The sequence below is a fragment of the Fonsecaea pedrosoi genome (genome assembly GCF_000835455.1).
Source record: "Fonsecaea pedrosoi CBS 271.37 unplaced genomic scaffold supercont1.6, whole genome shotgun sequence".
Taxonomy (NCBI): domain Eukaryota; kingdom Fungi; phylum Ascomycota; class Eurotiomycetes; order Chaetothyriales; family Herpotrichiellaceae; genus Fonsecaea; species Fonsecaea pedrosoi.
In genome coordinates, this window is record NW_013550610.1 from 2134971 (window position 1) to 2161849 (window position 26879).

Consider the following 26879-nt stretch of genomic DNA (forward strand, 5'->3'; position numbering starts at 1 on the left):
CGCCTCTGCGAAACTTCCGCCACCCTTCCTCGGAATTCTAATGGGCCTTACTGTGTTAGCATCGATTGCTCGACATGGATGTATTCCGCGGTGCTTGTGAGGGTCGCACGCTCAGTCACGAGTGAGAAATAACAGTCGGCATTGATATACATCAGAAAATGTTCTATATCGGCCCCAGTTCACGAACTGTCTGTCTTTGGCTAATTGGAACCGACATATCACGAGCATGCTGTTACCTGGACTTAATCCCGCTGAGTGTTTGCAAATAACTGCCATTTCTACATTGGTAACGTCCCGGTTCATCCGGAGCGTGTGAACGTGAAGCCGCCGTCAACCAAGATATTGACGCCGGTGACCTGGCTGCTTTCCGCACTCAAAAGGAAGCTGATCACATTCGCCTGCTCCTCGGGCCTTGCCATGGTTTTCAATGCAATCGGCTGCACAAGCACGTTACCCGGCTGTTCGTGAGTATCGGTCCCCCTAAACTGCTCGGGTACGTTCCTCAACATCATCGGAGTGACGGTGCCTCCTGGAGAGATGGAGTTGCAACGAACTCCCTGAGGCCCATAGAAGAAGGCGCCGTTCTGCGTGATAGTGACCACCGCGGCCTTGGTCTGAGCATAGGCGCCAAACCCCATACCTACGACTGCCGTCGTTGAGGCCACGTTGACGATTGCACCGCGCTGGGGTTGAATGCTTTGTGGCGAAGGTGGCGAGAACTCAACAGCGCGACGCTCCTGGGTCATCATTTGCTCAGCCTCTAGCTTCTGGCAGAGCCATACACCCCGTTGATTGATGGAGTACGTCCTGCAGTCACGGATGATAATCGATTTAGCTTCGAGACTGCCATGATTTGTGGGCCGTGCACATACCTGTCGACCATCTCTGCAGTAATGCTGTGCTCTTCAAACTGTGTGTTCTCACAGATGCCGGCCACATTGGCGGCATAGTCCAGGCGGCCGAACTTCTCCACCACAGTCGCAATCATGTTCTGAATGTCTGCCTCCTTTGAAACATCTGTGTGGAGGTAAACAGCCTCTACCTTGAAGGCGGACTTGATTTCTTGAGCCAGCTTCTCTCCCAGCTCATCTTGCACATCAGCTATCAAGACATTAATGCCGCGGGAGGCGAGTTTCCTGCTAACAGCGGCTCCTATGCCTGATGCACCGCCGGTTACCAGTGCGCTGAAACCAGTTTCTCCTGACATGGTCGAATGTGACTATCCACCACCACTTGAGCGACAACTCGTGATCTTCGGGGACAGCAACTCATCATATGTGTGCACAATCTCACCAGTGAACAACTGGATATCGCGAGTCATCCGCCACCGATCCCATTGATTCCGACTCCAACGGGACCATCAACCGTCGGGGTCCACGACGAAAGGAGGATTACCGGAATTAAATACGGGTATGGCCTGCAACGATGCAACAGCTATACCGGCGACATGAACATGGACATGGAAGCGGATATTGCTTCTGATTGAAGAAAATCACCCGCGGCCGTGGCAAGTAGTGTTTCTTTCCTTCGCGATCGCTGGAGAGAGGTGGCTTGCTGCAAAGCGTTCGGCACGCCTTTGCTCCCACTCGTGATCGTGACATGGGACAATTGACTTTCTTCTCTAGTACGGATCTCTTGACTCGGACGGAAAGGGTCTGTGGACTCTATCCCGGCTCCACTACCATTGATCTGTCTATTCTGCTGCTATATTGGCGCCACCGTTAGCCGGAACGCAATTGCCGTTGATCCAACGCGACTCTTCGGAAGCCAAAAATGCTACGACCTCAGCGACGTCGTCGGGGTTTCCGAATCGCTTCTCCACATTCTGTTGCTGATTTGCCTGCTCGAGGGTCTCCTTGGGAATGCGTTTCAGTATGTCCTCGTGAACTGTGAACCCAGGAGTGACGGCGTTGATTGTGCATCCGTACTTGGACGCAAACTCCATCGCGAAGGAGCGCGTGAGAGACTCCAGAGCAGCTTTCGACGCCCCATACACTACATATGGTTCAAGCGAGGCCTTCTTCGCGGCGATGGAACTGACATTGATGATTCTGCCCCCTTTCTCCGGAAGATGTTCCAGCACCGCTCGCATCAGGAACATCTGTGCCCGAACATTGCCGTGGAAGACGTCGTCAAAGTTTTCGATGGTAACGTCCTTGACCGGCAGATTATCATTTAACCCCGTCAAGGCTGCGTTGTTGACCAGAACATCAATCGTACGCGTGTTGAATCCGCGGAGGACACTGTCCAGAACCGACTGTGCGAAATTGGGGTCTTTCAGTTCGCCCTGAATGGCCAATGCTTCAGATCCATGACTCCTGATCTCCGCGGCCACCTCTTCGGCCTGTGAAGGGTTGCAGTTGTATGTAAAGGCCACCTTGTCAACGAAATATTGTCAGCGGTGGTGCCATATGTGCAGCATCATATTGCAGTACTTGCCCCCTTTGCGCCTCTCGATGCTAGCTTTTTGGCAACGGCATACCCAATGCCCCTGGTGCCGCCTGTCACGATAACGTATTTCCCTGTCAACGAGAGTGCCATGGGTAGTATCAGTTTGTGCGATGACTTGTGATTCCTCCTAACAACCTATGTGACCCCATTACGGGGCCGTATATTGTCCATTTAATGACTGCAACGACGTGGGAAGCGGTCCCGTCTTTGCTTCGGCCGGCAGTCTGGCTGTCCTACGTGGCGAGCCAATTCCGGTTCTGGCCTCCCCAGAATCGAGCCGGGAAAGGTCCACTTGAGCGACCTTCTCCGAGCCTCTCTTCCTCGTCGCTCTGTACGACAATGAGAAAGATTATTTGGATGGTGCCTATGTCATGGTAATTGGGTGGGGGTTTATGGGAATTGCGCCTCAGCTGTTTCTGAGGAATCGAAAACAGAGTCTCGCATCCGGCTGAAAACCTTCTAGGTGGATGGTGAGAGACAGAACCTTTTCTACAGCAGAGCCAATGATGAAGTTGTGTCCGTTCTGCCAGGACTTTGCCCCCCACCCCAACCGGCGGAATATCTCGTTATCATACTAACTGGACTGCGTATTGTCGAAAACGACGCCTACTTTGCGTGTAATCTTACCAGTCGCCAAAGCATCCACTAGCTCGGGAAGAGCATCGAGAGGCGACAAGTCTACATCCGGGATGATTGAATGTGCCTGGACCAACTGCATCATCTCCTTCAGCTCCAGCGGAGTGCCGCTTTGGGTTCCTTGCAGCCGCAGATTCTTCTTCACAAATTGTAAAATAGTAATGCTTACGTCCGTGTGCGGCACTCCCACGGCCACTATTGTCCTGTGTGTGGCGTTAGCCTTGCTGGTTTGTGGTTAACGCGAGAGGAGTGTCTCCTACCCATTGAATCCAGTGTAGTTGATAGCAGCCTGATATGCCGCAGGCACGCCAGCTGCAACAATGGCCCCGTCCAGCCCCGCCGACTTGTCGAATTGAGCGAGGGCTTCGGAGACGGCATTTGCGTCCGAACCATCGACCGTAGCGTCTATACCGTATCCATGCGCAGCTTCCCTGGCTTCAGTCGAGACGTCAAAGCCCAGGACCTGATACCCCAAGGCTTTGGCAAAGCGGACGGCGAACACGCCCACTCCACCGAGCCCAAACACTCCAATTACACCCGCCCGGAGTGGCACGAGTTGCTTCAGGGCACGGAAAGCTGTAATTCCTGCGCAAAACAGTGGAGAGAGTCTGTTGGACATCACTCCACGGTTAGTTGACGGTGAAAAAAAAAAACACGACTTCGGGGCAAGATATCCTACCGCTCGAGAGGCAGCCCGTCAGGGATCTTGACAGCAAATAGAGCCTTGACCCGCGCATATTCGGCAAAGAAACCGTTTGTGTCAAAGCCTTGGTTGATCTTTCCGGATTCACAAAACTGTTGTTGTCCAGCTGGGTCGGGTCAGTTCCAACATCGTGCCGCGGGGGGCTACAATGGGCGTTGCTCGTGCACGTCCAGGGGAAGTGATAATTACCTAGACACTGAGTGCACGCCTCACACGTGGTCAAACAGTTCAGGAAGCCGACTCGATCTCCGACTTTGAATCCATTGACAGAATTGCCGACTGACGGACCAAAGGGTTTGCATTGGTAAGCCCGGTGCATGAATGCCTCCTCAAAGAGCCTTGGAGTGAAAACAAAATCTCTCACCTTGGACAATAGGGCCGACAGCTTCGTGGCCTCCAACGCGTCCTGCCGGTGGGCCGAGGTACCCTCTGTAGACAATAAGATCCGAGCCACACAGGCTCGCACTGGCTACCTTGACAAGGATTTCGTCGTTCCCTATCGAAGGCACATCGATCTCAGTCACCACCACTGGCTTCCCAACCTAAACAAAATGCGGTTAGCTTAGAAATGTGCTCTGAAGAAGGTATACCGTTACTGGCACATGCCTCCTGGAAGACCGCCGCCCTCATCTTGCGAGGTGTATCTGGGTTGGACATGGTTCTTGCTGTATGCAACCTTTGTCAATGGTAAATGTTGAACGTCTGGCTCCGTCCAGTGCTATTGATAGAGTTGAAGCAACTTCTGGTTGTGCCATCAAGACGGACGGATCCATCGCGCGAGGAAATGGGCTGCTCTCTTATGATCTCTAAAACGACTCGTGAAGTGAAGGTGAAAAGCGGAAACCTGCCATCCTACCCAGATCCTTATTTCCGAGGAGAGAAAGACAGGCCTACGAATCATGGAGGTTCCGTTAGGGTCCAGCGTTTGTGCGGGGTCATGACTGGAATCGGCCTAGTGGTATGAGGCTGCGCTAGTCTAGCCTAATCGGGCATGGTTGGGGTCACCCAAAGCCTAGAGCGGTTCGCGTCCTTGGTGCCTCCTCAACTTGTCCCTGAGTGCGTCTTGTATTATCGAGATGGCGCGCCGCTTCGAGGGGATCTACGACATGTTCGAGACCTTCAAGCAGTATCGACACGGTGGCTACCATCCGACGACTTGATGGCTTCGTGGTGCATGGGCAGGAAGAAACAGCCGAAGGAAAGAAGAGATTAGAGACTTGCTATCGCGAAGAAAAAGCCCTTTGAAAGATGTAGCATTGACCTACACAATCGACACGACGTTCTCACTATCACAGTCCGCATTATCCTATTATATCCAGCCTCAAGGAAATGAAAATCAGATTGCCAGTAGAAGACGGGTTCAAGGTCTCGTCAAAAGGGATATTCTGACTACGAAAAAATAGCGCTATCTCCATCCACACCCGCTCCGTTCATATCGTCAATTCTTGGACCTCACCAACCCTTCGGACCCCTTGGCAATATCGATTGCAGGGACTCAAAAGAAACTCTATAGAATTCCTCGCTGTCTCGCCGTCCAAAAAGACACCAATCGCCGTGTCTCTGGTTCAACAAGACATCCGCCAATCTCCTTACTCAAAGCGCGCAAAGTCGGGGACCTCGGGCCGACTGACCCAGCGAATGACGCCTTTGGTACTCGGTGTTCGCGCCTTTGTGAACCACACGGGCTCCGGCTTCTTGGTCGGGTCGGGCAGGGAGATGTCGTAGTTCATCAGGGTGAGGACCAGCAGGATCTTGATCTCGTTGGCGGCGAAGAAGCGTCCGGGACAGGCGTGTTTTCCGTGACTGACGGGGAGGCCAACAGGTTAGCGAGGCGCACTTTATCTCATCTTCTCTCACGCCTGCGGGAACAAAGGAAAGAGGTAGAGATTTGTGGGTGGATGTGTGTGGATGTTTAACAATACTCACCCGAAATGGAGATACGTCGTGCTTGTCTGGACAAACGAAAACGCCGTCTCCTGTCCCGACTTTTCTCTCTTCTTGGAGAAGCGGAACGCGTCGAATTCGTGCGCGTTCTCGTAGTAGTCGTCATCCATGTACATAGGGTACGAAGGGACCGTGACCCACGTCCCCTTTGGCACGAACGTCCCGTCGCTGAGCTTGGTGTCCTTGAGGGCAATTCTGTCGAGGTTGCCCGAGAAGACCGGGTTGAAGCGGACACACTCACGCATGAAGCTGTCCATCTTGTGCAGATGGGTGAGGCCCTGCTTGGACCAGTTCCCCTCGGCGGCGAACGTGGTGAGGATCTCCTGGCGCAGTTCGTCGTGGATCTCCGGGTGCGCGGCGAGCTCGTAGATGCAGTCGAGGAAGGTGACGCTCGAGGTGTGCACGGCCGCGATGTTGATGTGCAGCATGCGGTACACGAGCATCTGGGGATCTCGCTTCTCCAGCGGCGTCACGTCCAGAACCCACTGGATGCAGTCGTTGGGCTTCTCCTTCTTCCACACGTCCATGGTCCCCACCGCCTCGTGTTGCTGCATCAGCGCGATGCGCTGTTCGATCACCGGGACGAGATGTTTGCGAGCCAGGTTCAGCGTCTTGTGCATCGGCGTCTTCCAGTACAGGACCAGCGGCTTGAGGATCTCGGCGTACGTGCGGATCATGTCGGCGCCGCCGAACATAATGAAGGAAAAATCGACGCTCAAGCGAAGGAATTCGGCGTTTTTGGCCAGTTCCGGCCCAAAGAGCAGGCGGTTGGCGGTGCGGGTGACGATGTCGAAGCTGAGATTCCACATGGTAAGGTCGGTGGGCACTAGGGGGCCCGACACTGTCAGTTAACTCACAGAGAAAGATGTCGGGGAGTGATAATGATGGATTCGTCTTGGGCTCTTACCTTTGAATGTGCCCAGAGTGTCTTTGAAAGAGCCTTTGGCCTCGTCCTGGGAGTCTGTTTAGTACTCAAACATGACACACGTTCGCGGTACCACCTACTACGATAGCGTAAAGACTAGGGCCTGAAGGCAAACTCGTCAGCAAGGAGGGCTCCTCATTCGGCCTGGCTATGCTCTTACCAAGATTCTGGGTCAGTTGTCTCTGGACGACGACATTGTGGTACTGATCGGTCTCCATGAATTTGTGAAGCGTGTAGCGGAACTGCATGAACTCGCTGTTCGCCTTGACGGCGCTCAACGTGTCATCGGCTGCAGACCGTATCTCTTCCGTGAGTCGGGGTGCGACGACCAGCATTGTGAAGCCCGGAGTCCTGTAGCATTTTCCATGTTGGCATTTCATTCTTTCGTATATCAAATGCGATGTAGTAGCAGCAGCGTGGGAACGTACCTCATCAAGTAGTGTTGGCCCTTTTTGGAATACTTCACCAACCTCGATTAGCCTGATCCTCTTCGCTGTTTCGCTACAAAGAGAGAATTGGGCACACATACCCTTTCCCAACCGACCTGCATCACCTCTGCTCCGTTTTTGATGTACCGAGCAAGATCTTCAGCGGCTCCCGCAGCGCCGGGCAGCTTTGAGATCTTGAGCATCGGCACATCTGGCAATTTTGTCTGCGAGAAATATGCCCGTGTCAGGACGACGACCAGCACGGCAATAATAGCATATGCCAGTAAACTGCGTCGTCCGTCATTCTGAGCCCCTAACCCAAAGGGCAGGAGATGGTAAGTGTCGTGGACAGACGTTGAATTATCCATTATCGAATGAATTGTTGTTTCCAGGGTAATCGAGGCATCAATGACCAGAATCTCTCTTTGTCAGGGAAGTCATATATCGAAGCGGAATACGAATGTGGGCCACAATCACTTCAGCTGTGCCGAGTACTTCGAGGGGCGACACTGGGCTGGATGGTCCCCTTGTGGCAAAGCTGATCAGGAGACATTGTCGTTCTCGGAAGCACAGTGAGTGGCACTTTTTTGCTCCTCCCCAGGCAACAAGTCGTATCGCACGGAGGGTTTGGAGAAAACCCAAGGTGTCAGTGGCCGATCTTATTCCGCCAGCAATGCCCGATTCCGACAACAGGTTTTGCGGCGTGGGACGCTATACTCGTACAGCTTATACAAATAATCTTCAATCCAGTGTCAGTATCCGAGTGTCGTATGAGCAACTGGCCGTTCTCTCGTCTGTGATAGGGGATATTGCCTGTCCCAGCGTGCGTGTGTCTCCTCGATCTCCTCCCTATTGGTAAAGCAGCCTTCCTCAACTTTAGTCTCCCTGGCCAACTCACGCACTGTGAACGGGGCTCTGTGAGTGGATCCACTCTGTTAGGCTCTCTACAGCATCGAACGGACACTGCAAGAGTCGTTAAACAATGGGGAAAGAGTCACACAATGAGTCTCCTGATGTCACCTCCAACAAGGTCGCCTCGATCATCCCCTTCCGGGACCTTGAGCCATCTTGGCATGTCTCCAGCGCAAAGATCCCCGGATTCATGCGATGGCTGATCAGCTGGGTTGGCGGGCCCGCGGGATATGTGAATCCCAGCCTTGGACGTGCAGTTACAGGTGAAAACATTGGCGTCGGATACATGTACCTCCCGATCGGGCAACAACAAGAAGGCCTACACTATCACAGTATCACCGAGATCTATATCATCCTGAAAGGTCACGTCCAAAGCTACGACTCTGACGGAGGGTCCCATCTGGCCGGGCCTATGGACTGCATATACATCCCCAAAGGCGTCCGCATGGCGTCCGCAACTGCGGATTTGAGGACGTTGAGCTGGTCTGGCTACACGACGGGATAGAGGCGAAGGGAGTGACCGTCTACTGTAACACGCAGGAAGAACTTGATCGGGCTCCGTCGCGGGATCCTATTCTCACAGTCAGCTTGAAAGACTTGGATCCCTCGTGGGCGGCGCCGCGGGCCAAAGAACCCGAGTTCCTGCGATGGTCTGTGAACTGGGTCGGAGGGGACAAAGGGTTTCTAGACCTCAACCCCGGCGTGTCGGTGGTGAGTGACAAGCTAGCCTTGGGAATGACCACCGTGCTGCCAGGCCACAAGCAGGTGCCTCACAGTCACGAAACGGCCGAGGTGTACGTCGTGGTCGGCGGCAAGGGGATAGTTAACCTGGGCAAAGGAAATCAGGAGGTCGGATACCTGGACGGGCTGTATTTCCCACCGGGGACACCTCATTGTTTGAGGAACCACGGAAGCGAGCCCCTGCTTATCGTCTGGGCATTGGAACGTCCCGAGAGAAAGGGTGCCGTCAAGTATTACGACGCCTGTGGGAATGTCCTCGTCCAGACCAATGGGACTCATTAGATGGATGTGGTGCTTACCCGTTGAATTGAATGACGCGGTCACTGTCACAATTCTAGAGAAAATGTTTTGCCCGTCAGTCATCTTGTCCATGTGCTTGTCCATCGTGTTGTCGTGTCCATCTGCATCGGGGGTTAGTTGTGGTATATTACCAGTAGCCCCACCAAAGGTGGATAGATCCACATTTAGGAGCCTAGACCAATCACTTTATTCCGTTGAGCTCAGGCAGACTCGACACAAGAACCACACAAACTAGCAAAATTCCGAACTGTCGTGCACTGCGTTGTTTGTCCGATATGAGCACCTGATGTCGGCCATGGGTTTCTAAGCACGGTCTGGGAGGTGAGAGTCCATGCAACTGATATGATTGAGCTTGTTTTGGTACCGATCCGATGAACGCCCTGGTGAGCCACTGCCATTTCTAAAAGCAAATCGAATCAAGGGACGCCTGAGGGAGATGTTCAGCCACAGTTTCGGTCGAGCAGCGAACAAGAGACCACGACTTCGTGGAGTAGTTCTCGGTCGTCCACAAGACAGCGATACAAATGTCTTGTCTATCACCAGAACCACTTGAGTTGGCATCTCTATCGTTCTGAGGAAGTATTGCCCTCCGCAGAAGCGGAGGTCCTTCATTTCGTAAAATCAGAGATTGCTGAAGCACTGCGCAAGGACGACTATTGTCGGGAAGAAAGAGAATTATCCTTCAACCTGCAACTCTACGCGTTCATCCTCTCTCGCTTCTTTTGCTACAGCCTTCCGAAAGCATATATTCTGTATCTCGAATGTTCAACTTCGGGATCTGCTCGTCTTTCATGCCCAATGCTAATACAACTCGAATGGTGTATCCGAGGCCCTCATGTACGTCCCAAGCCGCGCACTGTCGCGGTTGACTTGTGCTTCGGTGAAGCCGTTGCCCAGATACGCCCACATATTGCCGTCTCTATATTTGTACGTGTAATCCTCGAATCGGGGTTTCTGGATGGTTTTGTTGTAATGCAAGCCCTGGAACGAAAGTATTGTGAGTAGAATAGTTCGACGATACAGATAAAGGGAGGAAGGCCGTGCTTACCGAGCCGCCCCAGATCCAGAGCTTGCCGCCGACGATGTTCTGCTTGTACCAACTAAATCATCAGTGTTAGCATATATCCAGCTCTGCGGAAAGGGAGTGTGAGGGACAGGTTATGCTTACTTCTTGCAATCCGCGTTCCACACGGATCGCTTGTGCCATTCATCTGTAAATCGATCGGTCAACTCCAGCACATTCACTTGTAGATTCAGGGGGAGCACGAACCAATATGTTGGTAGAGCTGATCGACACACTCTTGTCTGACCACCATGGACTTGATATTCTCCTTTTGGATCTTCTTCACGCTCTCGACAATGTAGTTGACCGAGACTTCGAGCTGTAGCCCCATCAGTATATACTTCCTCCCGACAATACACAATTACTTACAGTAATAAGGACCGTTCCGGCCGCCCAGTTGCCCCGGACACCATTGATAATGAAATAGTTGGGAAAGTTGGGAGCTGCGAGGCCGAGGTAGACCTGAGGCTCTGGGTTAAAGAACTCGTGCATATCCACGCCACCAGCGCCCTTGATCTCACTATTATCGCGACGTATGTTAGATTGATCAACAGTTTGGTTCTTCCAGTCAAGACACTCACAAAGAAGGTGTAAATGCGATGTTGAAGCCGGTCGCACAAGCGATAATGTCCACTTCATGAAGCTCTCCTTTGGCGTCGCGAAGACCTTCGGGCACAATCTCCTCGATCTCGTCGAAGATGTAGCGGACGTCTGATGTGAGATCCCTGGTTAGCTGGGAAGAGTGACGAGTCGATGCAGACTGACTTACTTGGCTGGACAAGGGCCTCTAGGTATCCATCACCGGGTGTAACTCGACGACCTGTGGTTTGGGTTAGACATGTTCTATATCAAAACGCCTTACAGGCTCAAGAAGATATGTGGAAGCTTACATCCAACCGGCCACTTTGGGATCATTCTTTCCTTGAGCTCCTCATGCCCTGGGCCGATACGCCGTTTCATCTCCTCTGTCATGAACTCCTTGGCCAATCGAGCGGCGTCGGTGCCTTGGATGAACATGTCGAACATTTTGTTGAATTCAATTTCGAAGTTCCTCCGGTACGTGGTCAGCGCTTCAGGATCTTCGCGGAAGCGGCGCTTCTCTTCCTCGGTATAATAGTATTGTGCTTCAGGACGCTTGCTTGCTTCTTTGTCGGTTGAGGTGGTCTTGTCGGCTTGGAGAATGTCGCCAGCCACGGGGGGAGAAATCCTAGATCGACTAGGTTAACCGGGGCGCCTATACGTACAGATGCCACAGGATTCATACCATGTCTCGGATCGCATGAATGTCACCAGCGACTTGGCAGCTTCATGAGGGCAAGTCAGTCAAAGGACGCACCATGGACGGCTCCAGAGTCAAGGAAGATCAACCCACTCTTTTGGATCTGAGGCACCATCTGAATTGCCGAAGAACCAGTCCCAAGAATCGCGACTCTCTTGTCTTTCCAGTCGATCGCTGCAAAAAGTAGTAAGCCCCTATTTCCACTTGATCATTACCCATCGATCCCTGCTCACATGTGTCCCAGTTCGCACTATGCAGCAAAGTCCCTTTGAAGGTGTTCAAGCCCTTCACATCAGGCCCTACCATCAATCAGTTTCTGTCTTACCCACGCAGCTCAACTCACAGAGCGAGGCGAGGAATCAAGGAACCCACATTTCCAACTATTCAGGTACCCAGTAGCATTGATCAGGATATGGCACCAATCCTCGATAGGCCCGTCCTTGGTCTCGATGGTGACGTTGTCTGCAATGTATCAGCCTAGAATACAGGCCAAGAGCTGTCGAGTCGAGGCGCTCACAGATTCCTTTCTCGTCGTCCCAGATGGCTTTGGAGACCTTGGAATTGACCTTGATATACTTGTTGAGGTCGTATTTCTCCGTGAATTTCTTGAAATACTCCAGGATCTCTGGCGAGCCAGCATAGAAGCTGGACCATTCTGGGTTTGGCTCAAATGGATATGTGTACGCATGAGCCGGACTTTGGGGCGGGTCGATACAGATCAGCAAACGAGACGGCCGCGCTGGCTGCAGGGGTAAGGGGAGACTTACACATCACAGGCACATCCTGGATAGCGGTTCTCGTACCTGTGATCGTTAGACACGGATGCCCAGTGTCTCGAGCTCCAGGGTTGCAATTACCAAGTTCCACCTATGCTGGGATTTCTGTTCGGGGTGTCAGAAGGTGCAAGTTCTATTCATTCGAGAGAGTGCCACACTCACTTCTCATAGCACACGATGCTGGCATTTGGCAAGTCCTTTTGCACCTTGTACGCTGCCAGGATCCCCGCCGGCCCAGCACCAGCACAGATGATGCGGACGGGCCTTTCCGCCTCGAGCCATTGGTCCGGGATATGGTACGCAGGGTCAGCAACCATCGTATAACTATTACGCCCGCAACTGTCTTGATTGAATGTAGATAGCACAGATTGATCTCCCATGAGAAGTGTCCATGACCCGTTGTTATTGTATATAGATTCTCGATCCTCTTACCTCGAGGCTATCTCACACCCCACCCGCAATTAGTTCTCCTCCTCGTCCTAATTCCGAGCTCTTGGCTGACACCGGAAGCAAGTCGCAAGTGGAGCTAGTAAACCTAAAGGGAACATCCCCTTAGGAATGTCGTGGCGTACAACTATTCCGCAGGCCAGAGCGTCGGAAAGAGTGTAGAGACATCACTGACACTGTTAAATCCAAGCGTTATGCAGCAGTGACATGTCCCAAGGACACTCCCCGCTCCAGTGTATATGTGAGAAAGTGCCGAGACTTGATCAACCATGTCGCCGTCAAAACAGTGGGTGTTGCCATCAGGAGTCGCCTTCGTTACTGGTGGAGCGCGCGGACTCGGGAAAGCAGTGGCCCTGTCGTTTGCACGAGAAGGATGCCGGGGTGTTACCATTGTAGATGTCCTCCCTGATGATGTTCTGGAAGCTACGAAGCAGGAGGTCATCAAGGAGGGTGCGAAGGTAAGCACACACAGTCAGGAATACGACGAGCATGGGCAGAACTGACCGACGGGGCTGTGATAGTGCCTAGCCATCAGGTGCGACGTGACCGATGAGGCTCAGGTTGAGAAGGCGGTCGAAGCAACAGTTGCAGAGTTTGGCCGCCTTGACTACGCCGCGTAAGTATCAACCATCAGGACGTCGTCGAGGACAAGTCTATTGACCTTGGAGCAGAAACGCCGCTGGGGTTGCGGGACCTCTGGGATTCACGACCGCCGTCGACGCCGCCGCCTTTGATAAGTGCCTGAAGATCAATACCCTGGGGGTCTTCATCTGCATGAAATTCCAACTACGGCAGATGGAAAAGCAACAGCCTTTGACCCTGTAAGCAAACCCCCATCCGTCTCGACCAGTCAATGTTCTCTCCATGACTTGGCGAGCCTCTTCTAACAAATGAACAGCGAGGGCAGGAGAGTCCCCCAGCGGGGCGCCATCGTCAATTTCGCCTCTGTCAACTCCATCATGTCCGGCTCAACGACCGTCGCATACACTGCGTCCAAGCATGCCGTCTATGGCATGACCAAGACAGTAAGTGCCCACGTACACTGCCTACGCTCCCGGGAGGCTAACTGACATATTATCAAGGCGGCTCTGGAATATCGACAGAAGAATATCCGTGTCAACGCCGTGTCTCCCGGCTTCGTGTATACCTCGATGGCCGCCACCGACGGGTCTCTTGGTGACCCACGCCTCGCGGAGGCCTGGGCAGGCTTTGAGGCACGACAGGGTCGGACAGCATGGCCTGAGGAGATCGGTGACGCCGTGGCGCTACTGTGTAGTCCCAAGATGAGCCTGGTCAACGCGCAAAATCTCGTTTGCGACAAGTAAGACCTTGTCCCGGACTGTTGCGACAATGCCTTGCTGACCTTTTTCTAGCGGATTTACTGTGAACGAGAACAACTTTTAGGCGATTTCGAGCTACAGAGGCCATGTACGGGAGATATGTGCATGTGGTAGTCTAGTGAGGCTATGCGTTAGCTGGAGCAGTGCGTCGACAACGTATTGGAAGGAAGCCAAGGGTGAATGCAACGGGGGAGGCGTAAAAGTATTCATCCACTCGTACATAGACCAAGGACCGAGATGAGTCTATTGATCACCAGAAGGTGCAAGGTCACTGTCACACTGGCAGCATTCCCACTGGCCGGTTTCTACAAAAGACGTCTGTTTAGCTGAGCAAACCTGTACATTCTACCTAGAGCAACATTCTCAAAAACCCTTATTGGCAGCAGCAATCATAAGCGGGGATTGACCGGCGGATTAACAGGCGCCCCCAGCGTCGTCGCGGCCGGAACCGTGTGCTCGTCTGTACCTGGCGTAAAGACAAACCTCTCCTTCTTCCCCAGAGGAACAGCATCGTCCGTCTGCCGAATATACCAGCCCAGGTCCGCACCCAGTGCCTCGCGCTGTGAGAAGCCGTTCCCCAGGAACGACCACCGATTCGACGCCGTCAGGTAGTTCCAGTCGTAGTCCTCGAAGCGCGGCCGCTCCATCGTCTCAATGTAGTGGGGGACGGAGCCGGGCCAGACGGCAGTGACTTGTCCCGCGGGGTTCTTGTACCAGGAGCGGCATTCTTGGTCCCACACACTCCGTTTCATCCATGTATCTTTGTGCTCTTTGAATTCAACCACAGCTGCTTCTTTGGGGTTGAAAGACCTGAGCAAAGCAACGAGTCAGTGACCAAGTCCTTGACAGAAAACGACAGGGGCATGTCCAGCGAAAGGGCCCTTACTTGATATTCTCCTCCCGAACTTTCTGGATGAACTTCATGAAATAGTCCGCCTGCGTCTCGATACCGATGAGCACCGGTCCATTCCCAATGGGACAATTCGGCCCCAAGAACATGAAGTAGTTTGGAAATCCTGGGGCGCCGACACCGAGATAAGAGAGTGGCTCTGCTGCCCATTTCTCCGCCAGCGAACTCCCATCAGGACCGATCAGAGGAAACCGGGGCTTGAAGGTCGTGTCGAATCCCGTGGCGCAGACGAGCACATCAACAGGGTGCTCCTCGCCATTCTCCATCACAAGCCCGGTGTCGGTTACCCGCATGATCTCACCATATACCACGGACGATTTGGGATGTGCCAGGCTGTCCAAGTATCCCACTCCGGGAGTCAGGCGGCGACAGCCGACGCTCCATTGCGGCACCAGCTTATCTTTGAGATAGTCAGACTAGATCTGCTCCCTCATGCCGGACTTGAAATGGTCAAATGCCTGTTTCTGCGCGTCGGAATCTTGCAGGAACAAGGGGAATACTTGGTTGCCCGTGCGTTCGATCGTCTTACGGAACTCGAGGTGCTTGGCCGTGTTGGTGCGGAACTCATCTTGCTCCTCCGGACTGAACTCGCGGGCCTCGAATCCAGGGAGAGGTATGGGCGACACCCAGGTCGGCTCTCGGATGAAGTTGACAACCGAATCGACCACGGGAAGAATGGCGGGGAGAATCTGAATGCCGGAGGATCTAGCACCACTGTCAGTCCGTATGCACGACAAGCCACGACATTTCCACCGCCAGGTAAACATGAAGGAATAGCTGACCCGTTGCCAATCAATCCGACCTTCTTCCCAGTCAGATCCAGAGTCTCGTCCCACGCTGCAGAATGTAGCTTTGGGCCTTTGAAATTCTCCAGGCCTGGGATCGCGGGCCACCGCCAGTTATTCAAGATGCCAGACGCATTGATGAGGATGTCACAGGCATCGTGGACAACCTTGCCATTCTGCGTGATCTCCACCGCCCATTTGCCTTGTTCGTCGTTCCACTTCGCGCCCGAGACCTGGCTGTTGTACCGAATGTGCCTCTCCAAGTCGTATTTGGCGGCAAACTCGTCAAAGTAGCGATGAATCTCTGGAGATGTTGCAAACGTCTGTTTCCAGTCCGCCTTGGGCTCGAAAGACCACGTATACCTACAACTCGGTCAGCTGGACTCGCATCGGTGGATGGAGAGAGCCTCGCGGGGGAACACCCACGTATGTGCCGGACAGTCACACGCGCAGCCAGGATACCTATTCCCCAAGTCAATCAACAACCCCGTTCCAAGGCAAGAGCCTTCCGGATGTGCCCGTCACAGACCTGTTCTCGAGCCATGTTCCCCCGAGGTCGGGATTTTTCTCGTAGATTTGCAGTTCGACGTCAGATTCGTAAAAGTTGTACTGGATCTTGTACGCCAGAAGGAGACCGGAGGCCCCAGCGCCGATGCAGATGACTCTCAGCTTTCGCCCGGAGTGGATAGGTCGCTCCTGGACGGTATACGCGTTGGAAGTCATGCTTGTCGCTTGACTGCAAATAAGAAACTTCGTGAATGGGATGGGCAGCGTGGTCGAGGATGTCTAGATAAATGGTCACCTCGGTAATAATAATACACACCGACTACAAATGATCGCGCCGTCGGATAAAGAGATACTTGTACACAGGTGCTAGCACAACAGCGGCCGGGACTGACGACGCACCCTGATTAGGTGTCTTCCCACTAAATCTTACGTGGTCTTCGACTCTCGGAATTTCAGAGAATGGGGTCTCGTTGGCAGGTGACTGGACCGTGGGTCGTGGATACATACAAGTGTTGTCTTCCCCATAAAGGATGTAAGATCATTCCGGAGCCAATGGAGATCAAGGAGTTTGACTCAGTCACACTAGTGTGAAGACAACTTGTAATCGGTGTCTGTGTTGCTTCCGCATCCTGATTCCGATTATCTAGCCAAGTATGATATATACATAGAGCCAAATTGTCTGACCACATCATAGTATGACTTTCAGTCTTGTGGTGTCGGCTCGCGCTTCGGCAAAGCTACACCTCAAACCCTGAAGATGTACGTCTGCGGTGGCCAGAGGAAACCCTGAATGAGTGAGTTTCTACAATGGTTTTTTTTTATTTCCTTTTTCTTGACGATACTCAGTATGGACGAGTCCAATGCAGTCCGAGTGTCGCTCTTCTTGTGTGGCATAGGTTCACCACCCGTCTGCAAAGTCCTTCTTGCACGAGCTGGCAATCAATGATTCGATTGCGTTCTGTGGCAATCGCGCTGGTTCCAGGCCTGTCAATTCTCAAAAGAACCCAGTAGGGAGAGGACGAAATCACAGGTCAAGTATCAGAGAGTCCCAATAGTGTGCATCGAATGCAGGCGTATACATCATGCGGATAGGGCCGTCGTCGATGTTGCCCAGGTCAAAGGGCACCGTGGTATCTTTGTGCGGGAGTCTGCTTGCGTCCCCTAGGTCCCTGTCACTAGGCCTTGGCTGGGTCGAGGTGAACGTCGTGACGAGGCTATCACTGATCAAATTCACCTCGTGAGTCTGGGCGATTCTCTCGGTGGCATCGATGATTCGTTCCAGTTTCTTGAGATTCGACCGCGCCAGCCGGAGTGTCACAGAGATGCTACGCAGGACGTCCACCGCGCGCCTGAACGTTTGCGTCGCGGCGAGAAGGATGCTGCTGTCTAGCTTGTCGCCCAGGATCACACCACCTACAGCAATCAGAGCGCCTGTGATGTAAGTCACGCACATGTATCGTGAGAGCAGGCCGAATTCTGGCGAGAAGTGAAAGCTGTGGAGGATGTCGACGGAGTCTGTCGCAATGTCCAAGATGTTACGTACATCTCGAGTGCGGAATTCAGTCGTCAGGATGTTCTCTCGTCGTATTTGCAGCCGCAGGTGGTTGCAGCGCTGTTGGCAGGGAACGTCAGCAAGACGTGTCGGCAACAGCAAGTCTCGACAGCACGGGACACACTTACCAGATGGAGAATCATGGCTTGCCGTTTCATGTAAGGAGGCGAGTCCACCGCGTGTTCCTTGTTCGCAGCAAATTTCCTCCAGGACAGTCGTTGCGGGACTCGGTTCCGTAGATACTCGATCCTGGCATCCATTGTGATAATGAAATCCTCGTCCACTGGCCATTTGGCGCTCGCACAGAAAAGACGATCCCAGCATTGAGAGCTGAGCTGAGCCCACTGCGACGTGCAGTGAAGATGGGGGATAAACGAATAAGTAGGACTCTCATCTGGGACCTGCTCCGTGTTCCCTAGACTCCGATCATCCAGTTCACTAGGGAGAGGGACCTGGATCTCTGAGTCTCGAATCAGATAAGGAACTCCACAGACAAGGGCAACATTTCGTTCGAGACAATAGAGAGCCCAGAAAACCCTTTGCCGCATATGTGTCTCAAAGGGGCTTTGGTATTGGTCGTTTTCCGATTGAGTATGGAGTTTGATGAGAAAACACAGCCTCACGGCTTGTCCCACGGCGTCGTAAGTCGCATTGTATTTTTCCGCATATAAGAGGTAGGTACATTTGATGATTAGGGTTTGAATGGTGGCGAGATTGCCGTCTGCCAGCCACGCGGTGTGGTAGAGAAGATGGCTTGCACGTTTGAAACCCGTCCAGCCCGGAATTTCGTCGTCGGAATTGCTAGAAGAGTCCTCCAAGATGGCCAGGAGGGAGGAAATAAGATGGAGCATGGCCACAAACTGAACACTGTCGAAGCTCAACTTTTCCTGTTCGTCCATTTGCAGGTAATTCTCGAACTGGGCGAGCGTCTGTGTTTCGTTCAAGCACGGGTCTGTTGGGAAATGGTATTTAGCAAGAGAGTCGTGCTGAATGCGCTTTTGATACTTACAATACGGGTTTATGACCACAAAATATGCCTCTAAGCGCTTCCGCATGAGTTCAATCTCCAGGCTACTGTTTTCCTGGGACCAAAGCTGCAAGTCATCTCCATGGCAAGCATACGTATTTCCAGGACCCGGAGAACAGCACCGACCGCCAGTGTTTCTTTGGGGTAGAGTCACTCCATTAGACTGACCTTCCGGAAGTGCTTCGCTCTGGCAGGCCTGTGGATCATTCGGACCAGATCTATCCTCCTGCAGCATCGTGCCGTGCTCAGACGAAAGAATGGCCGACATATCACTGTGATCAAGGTCCAATGGTACGTTGTCAAGCGATGGGCCAGGAAGCGTATAGCTGATGTCCCAAGGTTGTAAGCCTGACATTCTTCTAGCTTGCTCCATGGCCAATCCCTGCTCTAGTCTGGCTATTCTGGCTAATATATCAGCATTTGGGTCCGTCCTTTCTGACCCTGCAGGGTTATTAGGCGACTGGTCAGATTGTAGCGCATGTATCGCGGCAGTAGTCGCCGGTGCAGTGGACGACATTTCCGAGGGAGCCGCAGATATCGCCTGGGATGTTTGACTGGGTACCGGTCAGTGGCGCGGAATTACATATCTCAACAACCATGGTACTTGCACTGTTGAAGGCTGCTTGACTTTGGTTGAGCGCCGTTTCCGGGCGCCAGTGTTGTACACGCAAGTGAGCGAGCAATTGAGGCATGCCTGACATGGGCCAGGCTGTTCTCTTGAACACTAGGCCAAGAAATGAAATCAGCGCGAATTCATTGAAACAACCAGAGAGTGCAGCGGTCTTTGCCAACCTTTACTTTACGCTTTTGACATTCAACACTATTAAACTGTCAGATCGGGGAGGTTGGAGAAGATGATTCAACTCAAGGTTACCATGCTCGAGACACATATTGGCATCTTTTTGTGCCTGGGCGCCTGTTCTGGTGGGATACGTGAGCCAGATTTGTAAAATTCCGGGCGCCTAGCGATCCGAGTATAGGGCGGTATCCATGGCCAGAACTTACAGGTGCACTGATGTCAAATTCGACGTCTTCCATCAGGGGCAAGTGGGTGGTGGCTGAGTGCATTCAAAAGTATCAAGGAGGACGAAGAGCTTGACCCGATTTAAAAGTTGTTCTCCGCGCCAAGCTGCAGGAGTCGGTAAGCGGGCAATGTCGACCAGCTCGACAGGATGGAACGATGAACTGCCTTATTAGGCTAGTCGATGCTATCCGTATCGGGAAAGACACGGACCCGCATCGCACTCTGACAGCCAATCACATACTGTCACTTATCACGCTCTATTTTCTGGCCCCTCCCAACTCTTTCTCTGTTCAACTAGAGGTACACCGCCCTTGATCGCATTATAATCGACTCAGCCAAGTATACACAAGTTCCCGGTACCTGGCCAAATCCCCCCACCACAGGTTATTGACGGAGCTGATAGTTGTGGGGTGGAAGGTATATGGCCGAACACGGAGGTCTGTTGTGGAGTATTCCACCACGTCAGGGTTCGCAATCTCCCCATGCCACCAGCACGGACGGGTCTATCGGTCTCAGGGATTTGCCTCTACCGAGTATAACCCAGAAAGACCCTGCTCTTGTGTCAGGACGAGCTGTTTGTCAGAGAGACGTTCGTCGTGGTGAGCATAAACCCGCATTCGGTGTCGCGGTGTGAAGAAATGAAGTCGCCGACCACTTTAACAGATTTCATATGTCAGGAGCTTCGAGCCTCCATTCTACCATTGGGAGCAGTCAAGTGAGTCTTCTGGAGGCCACGGGTGCCTGCTTGGAGGAGCAATCGTCACGATTGGAGATTTGAAGGTTGTTGGGAGAATTTTTGACGAGCACCCAGGGACTACTGCTCTTATAAGCTGTTGAGAGATAATTCCGACCTCACCAGACCGAGATTCCGAGTCTGCATTTTCGAAATGAACTTCATTGAGATTGCCTTGAAATTGTACAGAACCGGGACACAAACCGGGCCCTGTCATGCAGTCCTGTCTACCTGACTATCTCGATCAATCAGCAACTCACATTCTACGCAGACTTCGCAAGGGGATGATCGACATGGGTGGTAGATTGGCCCTTCTCAAACTCGAGGTCTTTCCCATCCGCAACTTTACCATCATCCAACACACCACGCAATTTCTTGGGCACATAAGCAGTCATCTCGTCATTGACATCCTTCCTTACAAATGGTGTGAGCACAACACCGACAGCTCCAAATGCAAACGCCGTCCAGTACACACTGCTGAAGGCATCGGCATATGCAAACTTCTGGCCCATTGTGACCGCTTCGATGACACTCGACGTGATGTTTGGCACAGAGTTTAGAGCATCCGGATCTTGAGTAGCCACCGCCTGGAACAGATCGGGCAATGCCGAAGTAGGGAGTCCTGCATTCACCGCGAACTCAGTTATTCTGCGCGGCAAGGTTGTAGCAAGTCGGTTTGACAAGATAGTAGTGTAGAGAGCCTGGGCGACCGCTCCAAAGAGCAGGCGCAGGAAGCCGAGCGTCCCAACCGCCAACCCAATCATGTGCGGATCTCGACAAGCCTGGCCGAGCATGAGGATGATGGTTTCGCTGAAGCCGATGCAAAATCCGGCTGGTGTGACAAGACCTATGGCAAGCGCTCGGTTGGTGGGATTTGTCACTGTGAGGCCACCAGTAAGCCCAACCATGATGGTAAATGCGACGCCAAGGGCAATCCGCTGATGGCCCATCCGGTAGAAGACAAGGGTCGCGACCATGGTGCCTGTCTGGGATGCGGCTGACAGAATGCTAGCAAGCCATCCCTCTGTGCGAAGTCCAGTGGTGTAGACAGTGTTCACTTCTGCAGCAGCAAAGATTAGCGAATGAAGGGGACTCCAGAGTGCTTTGCCACATACGAGTGGGCCAAATGAGGGTCAGGCCGTAGTAAAACATGGAGTCGACGCCGCCAAGTATAGCCGGGAAGAAGAACCCTCGTTTGTCCCCAACCAGGAACTTCACCGGTAGTAGTGGACTTGTGGGATGTCCAAATCCCTCTGCAAAGAGATTAGCGTGAACACAACAATCACAATCCGGAGAGTAAAATACACACCCCAGGTAAAGAAGAGTATCAAGGTAACACCGCCTACGACAAGACATGCAATGACCTCGCTCGATTTCCAAGGATACGTGGAGCCGCCCCAGCTCACACCCAGGAGGAATAGAACCGTTCCGGCAGTGTATAGGAATATGCCGAGACAGTCGATCTCGCTGATCAATTGTCGACGCGATTTCTCGCTGTGCAGTTGTTCCACTGAAGGAGGAAAATATGCGACAGCCAGCAAAATGACTGCACACCCCTGAATAATAATCGCAAGGTAATAGCACCATCGCCAGGTGGCAATGAGAACAAAGTTGTGCGCTAGAAGGAAGATGCAGCGTCAACATCAAGCCACCCTGCATCATCGAAGCCGAGACTGACCTAACCACGCGCTGAACATGCCAAACGGAATGACAGGCACAAAGATTGCAAAATACCAGTACCCACGATCCTTGATGGGTACCAGTTCCCCTGCAGCTGAATAGAATGTCAAAGATACTGAGGCTGAAAGCCCAATCAGGACACTTGCCCCTATCAAAGAGGAAATATTCCGGGCCACGGCAGAAACGATGAATCCGAGGAGGCCCAGGGCATTCCCGACAAGGAGAAAGTATCGTCGACCGAAGATGTCCGAGAGGCGACCGACCAGGAGGTTGCCTAGTGCATTACTGATCGTCCAAGCAACCGCAATCATGGGGTAGTTTGCATCGGGACCTAAACTAGCATGGTCAGTGGTCCGGGATGCAGTGAGAGAAGTCTGGAGAGACCCTTCAGGGCTTACCAATGTCAGCGTTGATAATGGTCAGAATTCCGACAGGCAGCAGATATCCCACATATGATCCACAGAGCGACAAGGAAAAGGCGACCATAGACCCAAGGAATCGAAAGCTGCGATAGTACCGCCGGTCCAATGAAGTGCCTCCAATGGCGTCTTGACGGATGTGGTCATTCTCACTCCCTTGACCTAGGGATGGCTTTGTCTCTGCCATGCTGGATTGGAGAAGCGTGGAAGCTGCCAGTGGAGTAACTTGGACAGATTCAGAGATCTTCAGAAGAACTGGGACTTGATGGAACACTCACCAGGTTTTAAGACACTTTTCACTTTTGCTTCGGATGTCCTGACAGTTCCATGTTCCGTTGTACCTTGGTAGCAACCTCTACGACGAGCGACGGAACCTGATCATCCATTGGACGGCGTATTCCGGACCCCTCGTTCTTGTTATAGCTGACCTGATGCCTTTGCAACTGTCATGGGCGCACTTTCGGAACAGACTACTCGCCATATATATCCCGCTGGCGGAGACCCGAGGCAGGAACAACCTGACGATCTGTTTTGGTGATTAGCTTGTTCGCGATGGCAGTCCTAGCATTTTTACCATCATCTCTATCTACGGGACAGCGAGTTGGCGTCCTCGGAGCTGCCTCAATTGTATGCTATGTGCTATACTGTTTGGTCGCAGGGGTGTATCATCTCTACTTCTCGCCAGTTCGCAAGTTCCCCGGCCCAAAACTCTGGGTTGTTTTCCCCATTCTTCGCTGGACAGCACTTTTGCAAGGTACCCTTGAGCGACATCTGCTCGACTTCCATATCAAATACGGAAACGTGGTCAGAATCGGTCCCAGTGAGCTCAGCTTCAATGATGCTCAGGCCTGGCAAGACATTTATGGCTTCGGCCACCCCGAGCTTCCCAAAGCCGTCGCCTTCCACGAGCCGGACGGGAAGCCTGACCACCTCATCCACGCCAACTCCGCCGACCACACCAGATACCGGAAGATCATGGCAGGGGGTTTCTCCGAAAAGGCGATACGCAAGCAGGAACCGTTGATCAAAGTGTACGTCGACTCTCTGATGGAGCAACTACGCATCTTGGGACGCCAGGGAGACCGAGTCGATTTGGCCAAATGGCTCCATCTCGTCACGTTCGATCTCATTGGCGACTTGTCCTTTGGGGAACCATTTGGCGGCGTGTCGAGCGCACAGGAGCACGATTACATTCGGACCATGTTCCTGTTCGTCAAGGCTGGTGCCTACCTGAGCTTCTTCTACAACTACCCCATTCTAGGGAAGCTCGCGTCTTTCCTCACGCCCAAGTCCCTCGCGGAGGCGCATTCCCGCCAGTGGCAGTTCTCGGAACAGGTCACCATGAGACGGATCCGTAACAAGGGGCAGCAGGGACGTGGAGATTTCATGGACAGCATGGTCGAAAGCCGCGGGACCCCCAACGGGATGAGCGACCAGGAGATTCTCGTCAATGCCAGTGTCTTGATCAGTGCTGGCGCCGAGACCTCTGCCACCACTCTGTCGGGAACCCTGTACTACCTGCTGCGACATCCTGACAAGCTAGCCCACGCTCAGCATGAAGTGAGGTCTGTATTTTCAGATGAAAGCGAGATTACCTTTATCACCTCATCCTCAAAGCTTCCGTACATGGTCGCCTGTATCACCGAGGCTATGCGTATTTATCCACCCTTGCCATCGACCTTGCCACGCTTTACACCGCCGGGAGCCCCGACGATGATCTCGGGACACGTAGTCCCTCCGAATGTATGTACCTATCCGTTCTCTCTCCATACGAAAGACAACTCTTTTTCATTGTCCACTGACTAAACCGGTCTTTGACAGGTAATTGTGGGGGTGAACCAACTCGCCGCTTACTGGGACCCGAGAAACTTCTATGCTGCCGACAAATACCTCCCAGAAAGATGGCTGCGTGACCACTACTCCCAGGCCAACTCGCCATTTCACTATGACAAGAGGGACGCCCTGCAGCCGTTCAGCGTCGGGCCCAGAAATTGCATCGGCCGCAACCTGGCGTACGCCGAGACCCGAACCATCATGGCCAGGCTGCTGTATAACTTTGACTTTGAGCTGTGTGAGGAGAGCAGGGACTGGGCGGATCAGAAGATTGTGTTTTGGTGGGACAAGAAGCCGATGCTGTGCGTGATTCGCAATAGAGATTCACAGGAATTGTGGAAACGGGAAGCTTGAAACGCTAACATGGCCGCCACGAGGGGGCTCGGGAAGGAGATATACACGACTTCGAGCGGGATTCCTATGTTTTATGTGATTAGGTGACAAGGGAATGTGTGCAGATGAAGAGGAGGAGAGTTCTATATCCGGGAGGGATGTCATGAACTACATAATAGGCATCCCTGGCGGTCGTAGTGCCTGATAATCTGGCACAACTGATATGAAACAAGACATACGGTCTTTTTGCTCACATGCAAGGACAGGAATTGAGGCAGTACCCGTGGGAGACAGAGATGTATTTTGTCCATGGTTATTCGTATTGGTATGTGACTGTGCACGACAGAGCATCTTCCATCTCTAGTCCTCGACGTAGTAGTTTTTTCGCCGACATGATACAAGACACTTCACGGACAAAGTATGGTTTAATTGCTATTTTCTCTTTCTGCAGGTCTGGCACCGCTACTTCAGATCTCGATATAGTATTCAGCCAGGCGACCTTGTCGCAATGCCGCCGTGTCTTCCACTCGGCCAGATGCGTCTCTACAACAATTCTAGTCCTGGAACCCAAAATATCGCTGAGGATACCACTGTTCTCTGTAAAGGTGACCCGACGGTTAGAGTTGTACGCCCCTACAGCTACTGGAGGCGAGGGAACCACTCACTGGCACAGAAAGTTTCCATCACAGTCGCCATAGAAGATCCATTGGGTGTCACCCCAGACAAGACATCCTGATTATCGATCGGCCGAGTCAGACAGCTGCGCTTTCTCTAGGGATGGGAAGGGGATATAGATTACCTCGTTGGTCTTCCACGTAGATCTTCTTGCCGAGTTTCTTAATGTCAGCCACAGCTTTGTAGTAGTCTGGGACTCTCCAGCAGTAGCGCATGATGCCTGACACACACACAGACGCACACGAGGTCAGCTCTTCTATTTGTTTGTTGTGGTTCACAGACATCCGCGACCTACCTAGCTGGGACCACGTGGGTGGAACCCCAGGAGGTTTCTCTCTCCCTGGGGACGATTATCAGTCGAGCGAGTACTTCTGAGGTTCTTTCAGCAGCAGCAATTCTCACCTGGAATACCTTCCAGCAACTCCAGATGCATCCCACTGACATCCCGGGCATTGCGGAGAAAGTCATTGCGCGTGTCAGGATCGACCTTGAAGTCGCAGCCTTCGTTCATCTGCTTTTCATAATAGTCCCAGCCGAAGGGAAACCCAATCTTCTCGCCCCGGAAGTCCGTACCATAGTCGTGCTCCATGCCTGCAATTGGGGAAAGGAGGTCAGCAAGCACCTCTCTTATATCTAAAAGAATCTCCTGGAGATGGACGACGGGGGGCCACACACCGAACCCTCGATAAAACCGGCGCGTCTTGCCCCAATACTGGCAATTCATCTGAAAATGCAACCAGGTCTTTTGATCCCACGGCGCCGGCTTCATCTTCTGCTCGTCAAACCGGCCGCCGGCCACGGAGACCAGCTCGAGGAAATTGCCCTCGGGGTCCTTGACGAGGGCGGATTTGGTCGTGCCCCATTTCCGCTCGATGGTCAAGACATCCGACAGGATCGGCGTCTGGGGGAAGTCGCGGCGGATGCGCTCGAGTTCCTTGTCCACGTCGTCGAGCAGGAACGTCAAGCTGCGCGAGCCGATCTGGTTGATGATCGGAGGCCACTGGGCCTTGGTGGACAGGTTGTGCCAGCTGTAGAAGTAGACGTGCATGTATGGATCGTGCGGGAGCCGCATGGCCACGAACCGGTCGAGGTCCTCGCGCTTGACTCCACGAGCTGAGAACCAGGCATCGGGCAATGTTGCACCATCCTTGAGCTGGTAGTCATCTTTTGCGAATTGCCAGTTAGATGCTGCCTACATGCTCCCGTTTGAGATGCTGGTGCTTACCGTCAACCACACAACCCACTGCTTTGTAGAAGTCGATCTGCTCATCCAGGCGTGGAGTGTTCTGATGCACCCCAAAGATGGCTTGGAAGTTGGTACGGGGAATCTGGTCTAACAGTACGTGTGCCATGCTCGAATCTTGTTGCGCAGTTATTCTCGCACAGGACGCCTCTCAATTCTATGGGCTGGTTGACTACAATCTACGCACAGTGCGGTCGAGTATGATATAAAAGC

General features: G+C 52.8%; 12 protein-coding genes across 12 annotated transcripts; 3 read left to right on the plus strand and 9 right to left on the minus strand.

The window, feature by feature from the left end:
• Window positions 1-299: 299 nt before the first annotated feature.
• On the minus strand, window positions 300-1207 carry Z517_09600 (uncharacterized protein; the record flags this gene model as incomplete). The annotated part of the gene is made up of 2 exons (XM_013425508.1): window positions 300-807; window positions 873-1207. The coding sequence occupies 2 exons, from the start codon at window positions 1205-1207 to the stop codon at window positions 300-302; spliced, it is 843 nt and encodes a 280-aa protein (XP_013280962.1).
• A 486-nt stretch (window positions 1208-1693) lies between these two features.
• Z517_09601 (uncharacterized protein) lies at window positions 1694-2541 on the minus strand (the record flags this gene model as incomplete). The annotated part of the gene is made up of 2 exons (XM_013425509.1): window positions 1694-2337; window positions 2436-2541. The coding sequence occupies 2 exons, from the start codon at window positions 2539-2541 to the stop codon at window positions 1694-1696; spliced, it is 750 nt and encodes a 249-aa protein (XP_013280963.1).
• A 484-nt stretch (window positions 2542-3025) lies between these two features.
• On the minus strand, window positions 3026-4447 carry Z517_09602 (uncharacterized protein; the record flags this gene model as incomplete). Its single annotated transcript, XM_013425510.1, has 6 exons — window positions 3026-3290; window positions 3348-3695; window positions 3767-3896; window positions 3980-4069; window positions 4155-4286; window positions 4381-4447. 6 exons carry the CDS (start codon window positions 4445-4447, stop codon window positions 3026-3028), a joined length of 1032 nt encoding a protein of 343 aa, XP_013280964.1.
• Window positions 4448-5379: 932 nt separating this feature from the next.
• Window positions 5380-7455, minus strand: Z517_09603 (uncharacterized protein; the record flags this gene model as incomplete). The annotated part of the gene is made up of 6 exons (XM_013425511.1): window positions 5380-5593; window positions 5717-6560; window positions 6642-6687; window positions 6740-7010; window positions 7088-7119; window positions 7189-7455. 6 exons carry the CDS (start codon window positions 7453-7455, stop codon window positions 5380-5382), a joined length of 1674 nt encoding a protein of 557 aa, XP_013280965.1.
• Window positions 7456-8069: 614 nt separating this feature from the next.
• Z517_09604 (uncharacterized protein) lies at window positions 8070-9022 on the plus strand (the record flags this gene model as incomplete). The annotated part of the gene is made up of 2 exons (XM_013425512.1): window positions 8070-8392; window positions 8437-9022. The coding sequence occupies 2 exons, from the start codon at window positions 8070-8072 to the stop codon at window positions 9020-9022; spliced, it is 909 nt and encodes a 302-aa protein (XP_013280966.1).
• Window positions 9023-9841: 819 nt separating this feature from the next.
• Window positions 9842-12475, minus strand: Z517_09605 (uncharacterized protein; the record flags this gene model as incomplete). Its single annotated transcript, XM_013425513.1, has 16 exons — window positions 9842-10021; window positions 10089-10140; window positions 10209-10251; window positions 10311-10422; window positions 10473-10623; window positions 10685-10814; window positions 10873-10923; window positions 10994-11310; window positions 11368-11407; window positions 11476-11556; window positions 11616-11681; window positions 11755-11844; window positions 11900-12078; window positions 12150-12185; window positions 12240-12263; window positions 12321-12475. 16 exons carry the CDS (start codon window positions 12473-12475, stop codon window positions 9842-9844), a joined length of 1707 nt encoding a protein of 568 aa, XP_013280967.1.
• Window positions 12476-12874: 399 nt separating this feature from the next.
• On the plus strand, window positions 12875-13930 carry Z517_09606 (uncharacterized protein; the record flags this gene model as incomplete). The annotated part of the gene is made up of 5 exons (XM_013425514.1): window positions 12875-13063; window positions 13127-13221; window positions 13277-13426; window positions 13516-13630; window positions 13688-13930. The coding sequence occupies 5 exons, from the start codon at window positions 12875-12877 to the stop codon at window positions 13928-13930; spliced, it is 792 nt and encodes a 263-aa protein (XP_013280968.1).
• A 404-nt stretch (window positions 13931-14334) lies between these two features.
• On the minus strand, window positions 14335-16363 carry Z517_09607 (uncharacterized protein; the record flags this gene model as incomplete). Its single annotated transcript, XM_013425515.1, has 6 exons — window positions 14335-14755; window positions 14832-15255; window positions 15385-15560; window positions 15638-16003; window positions 16067-16102; window positions 16170-16363. 6 exons carry the CDS (start codon window positions 16361-16363, stop codon window positions 14335-14337), a joined length of 1617 nt encoding a protein of 538 aa, XP_013280969.1.
• An 808-nt stretch (window positions 16364-17171) lies between these two features.
• Z517_09608 (uncharacterized protein) lies at window positions 17172-19243 on the minus strand (the record flags this gene model as incomplete). Its single annotated transcript, XM_013425516.1, has 3 exons — window positions 17172-17759; window positions 17828-18651; window positions 18709-19243. The coding sequence occupies 3 exons, from the start codon at window positions 19241-19243 to the stop codon at window positions 17172-17174; spliced, it is 1947 nt and encodes a 648-aa protein (XP_013280970.1).
• Window positions 19244-20746: 1503 nt separating this feature from the next.
• On the minus strand, window positions 20747-22769 carry Z517_09609 (uncharacterized protein; the record flags this gene model as incomplete). The annotated part of the gene is made up of 5 exons (XM_013425517.1): window positions 20747-21543; window positions 21599-21736; window positions 21793-22101; window positions 22162-22494; window positions 22562-22769. The coding sequence occupies 5 exons, from the start codon at window positions 22767-22769 to the stop codon at window positions 20747-20749; spliced, it is 1785 nt and encodes a 594-aa protein (XP_013280971.1).
• A 365-nt stretch (window positions 22770-23134) lies between these two features.
• Z517_09610 (uncharacterized protein) lies at window positions 23135-24769 on the plus strand (the record flags this gene model as incomplete). Its single annotated transcript, XM_013425518.1, has 2 exons — window positions 23135-24325; window positions 24404-24769. 2 exons carry the CDS (start codon window positions 23135-23137, stop codon window positions 24767-24769), a joined length of 1557 nt encoding a protein of 518 aa, XP_013280972.1.
• Window positions 24770-25302: 533 nt separating this feature from the next.
• Z517_09611 (uncharacterized protein) lies at window positions 25303-26775 on the minus strand (the record flags this gene model as incomplete). The annotated part of the gene is made up of 7 exons (XM_013425519.1): window positions 25303-25345; window positions 25414-25480; window positions 25548-25643; window positions 25719-25763; window positions 25826-26014; window positions 26099-26587; window positions 26649-26775. 7 exons carry the CDS (start codon window positions 26773-26775, stop codon window positions 25303-25305), a joined length of 1056 nt encoding a protein of 351 aa, XP_013280973.1.
• Between the last annotated feature and the right edge of the window lie 104 nt (window positions 26776-26879).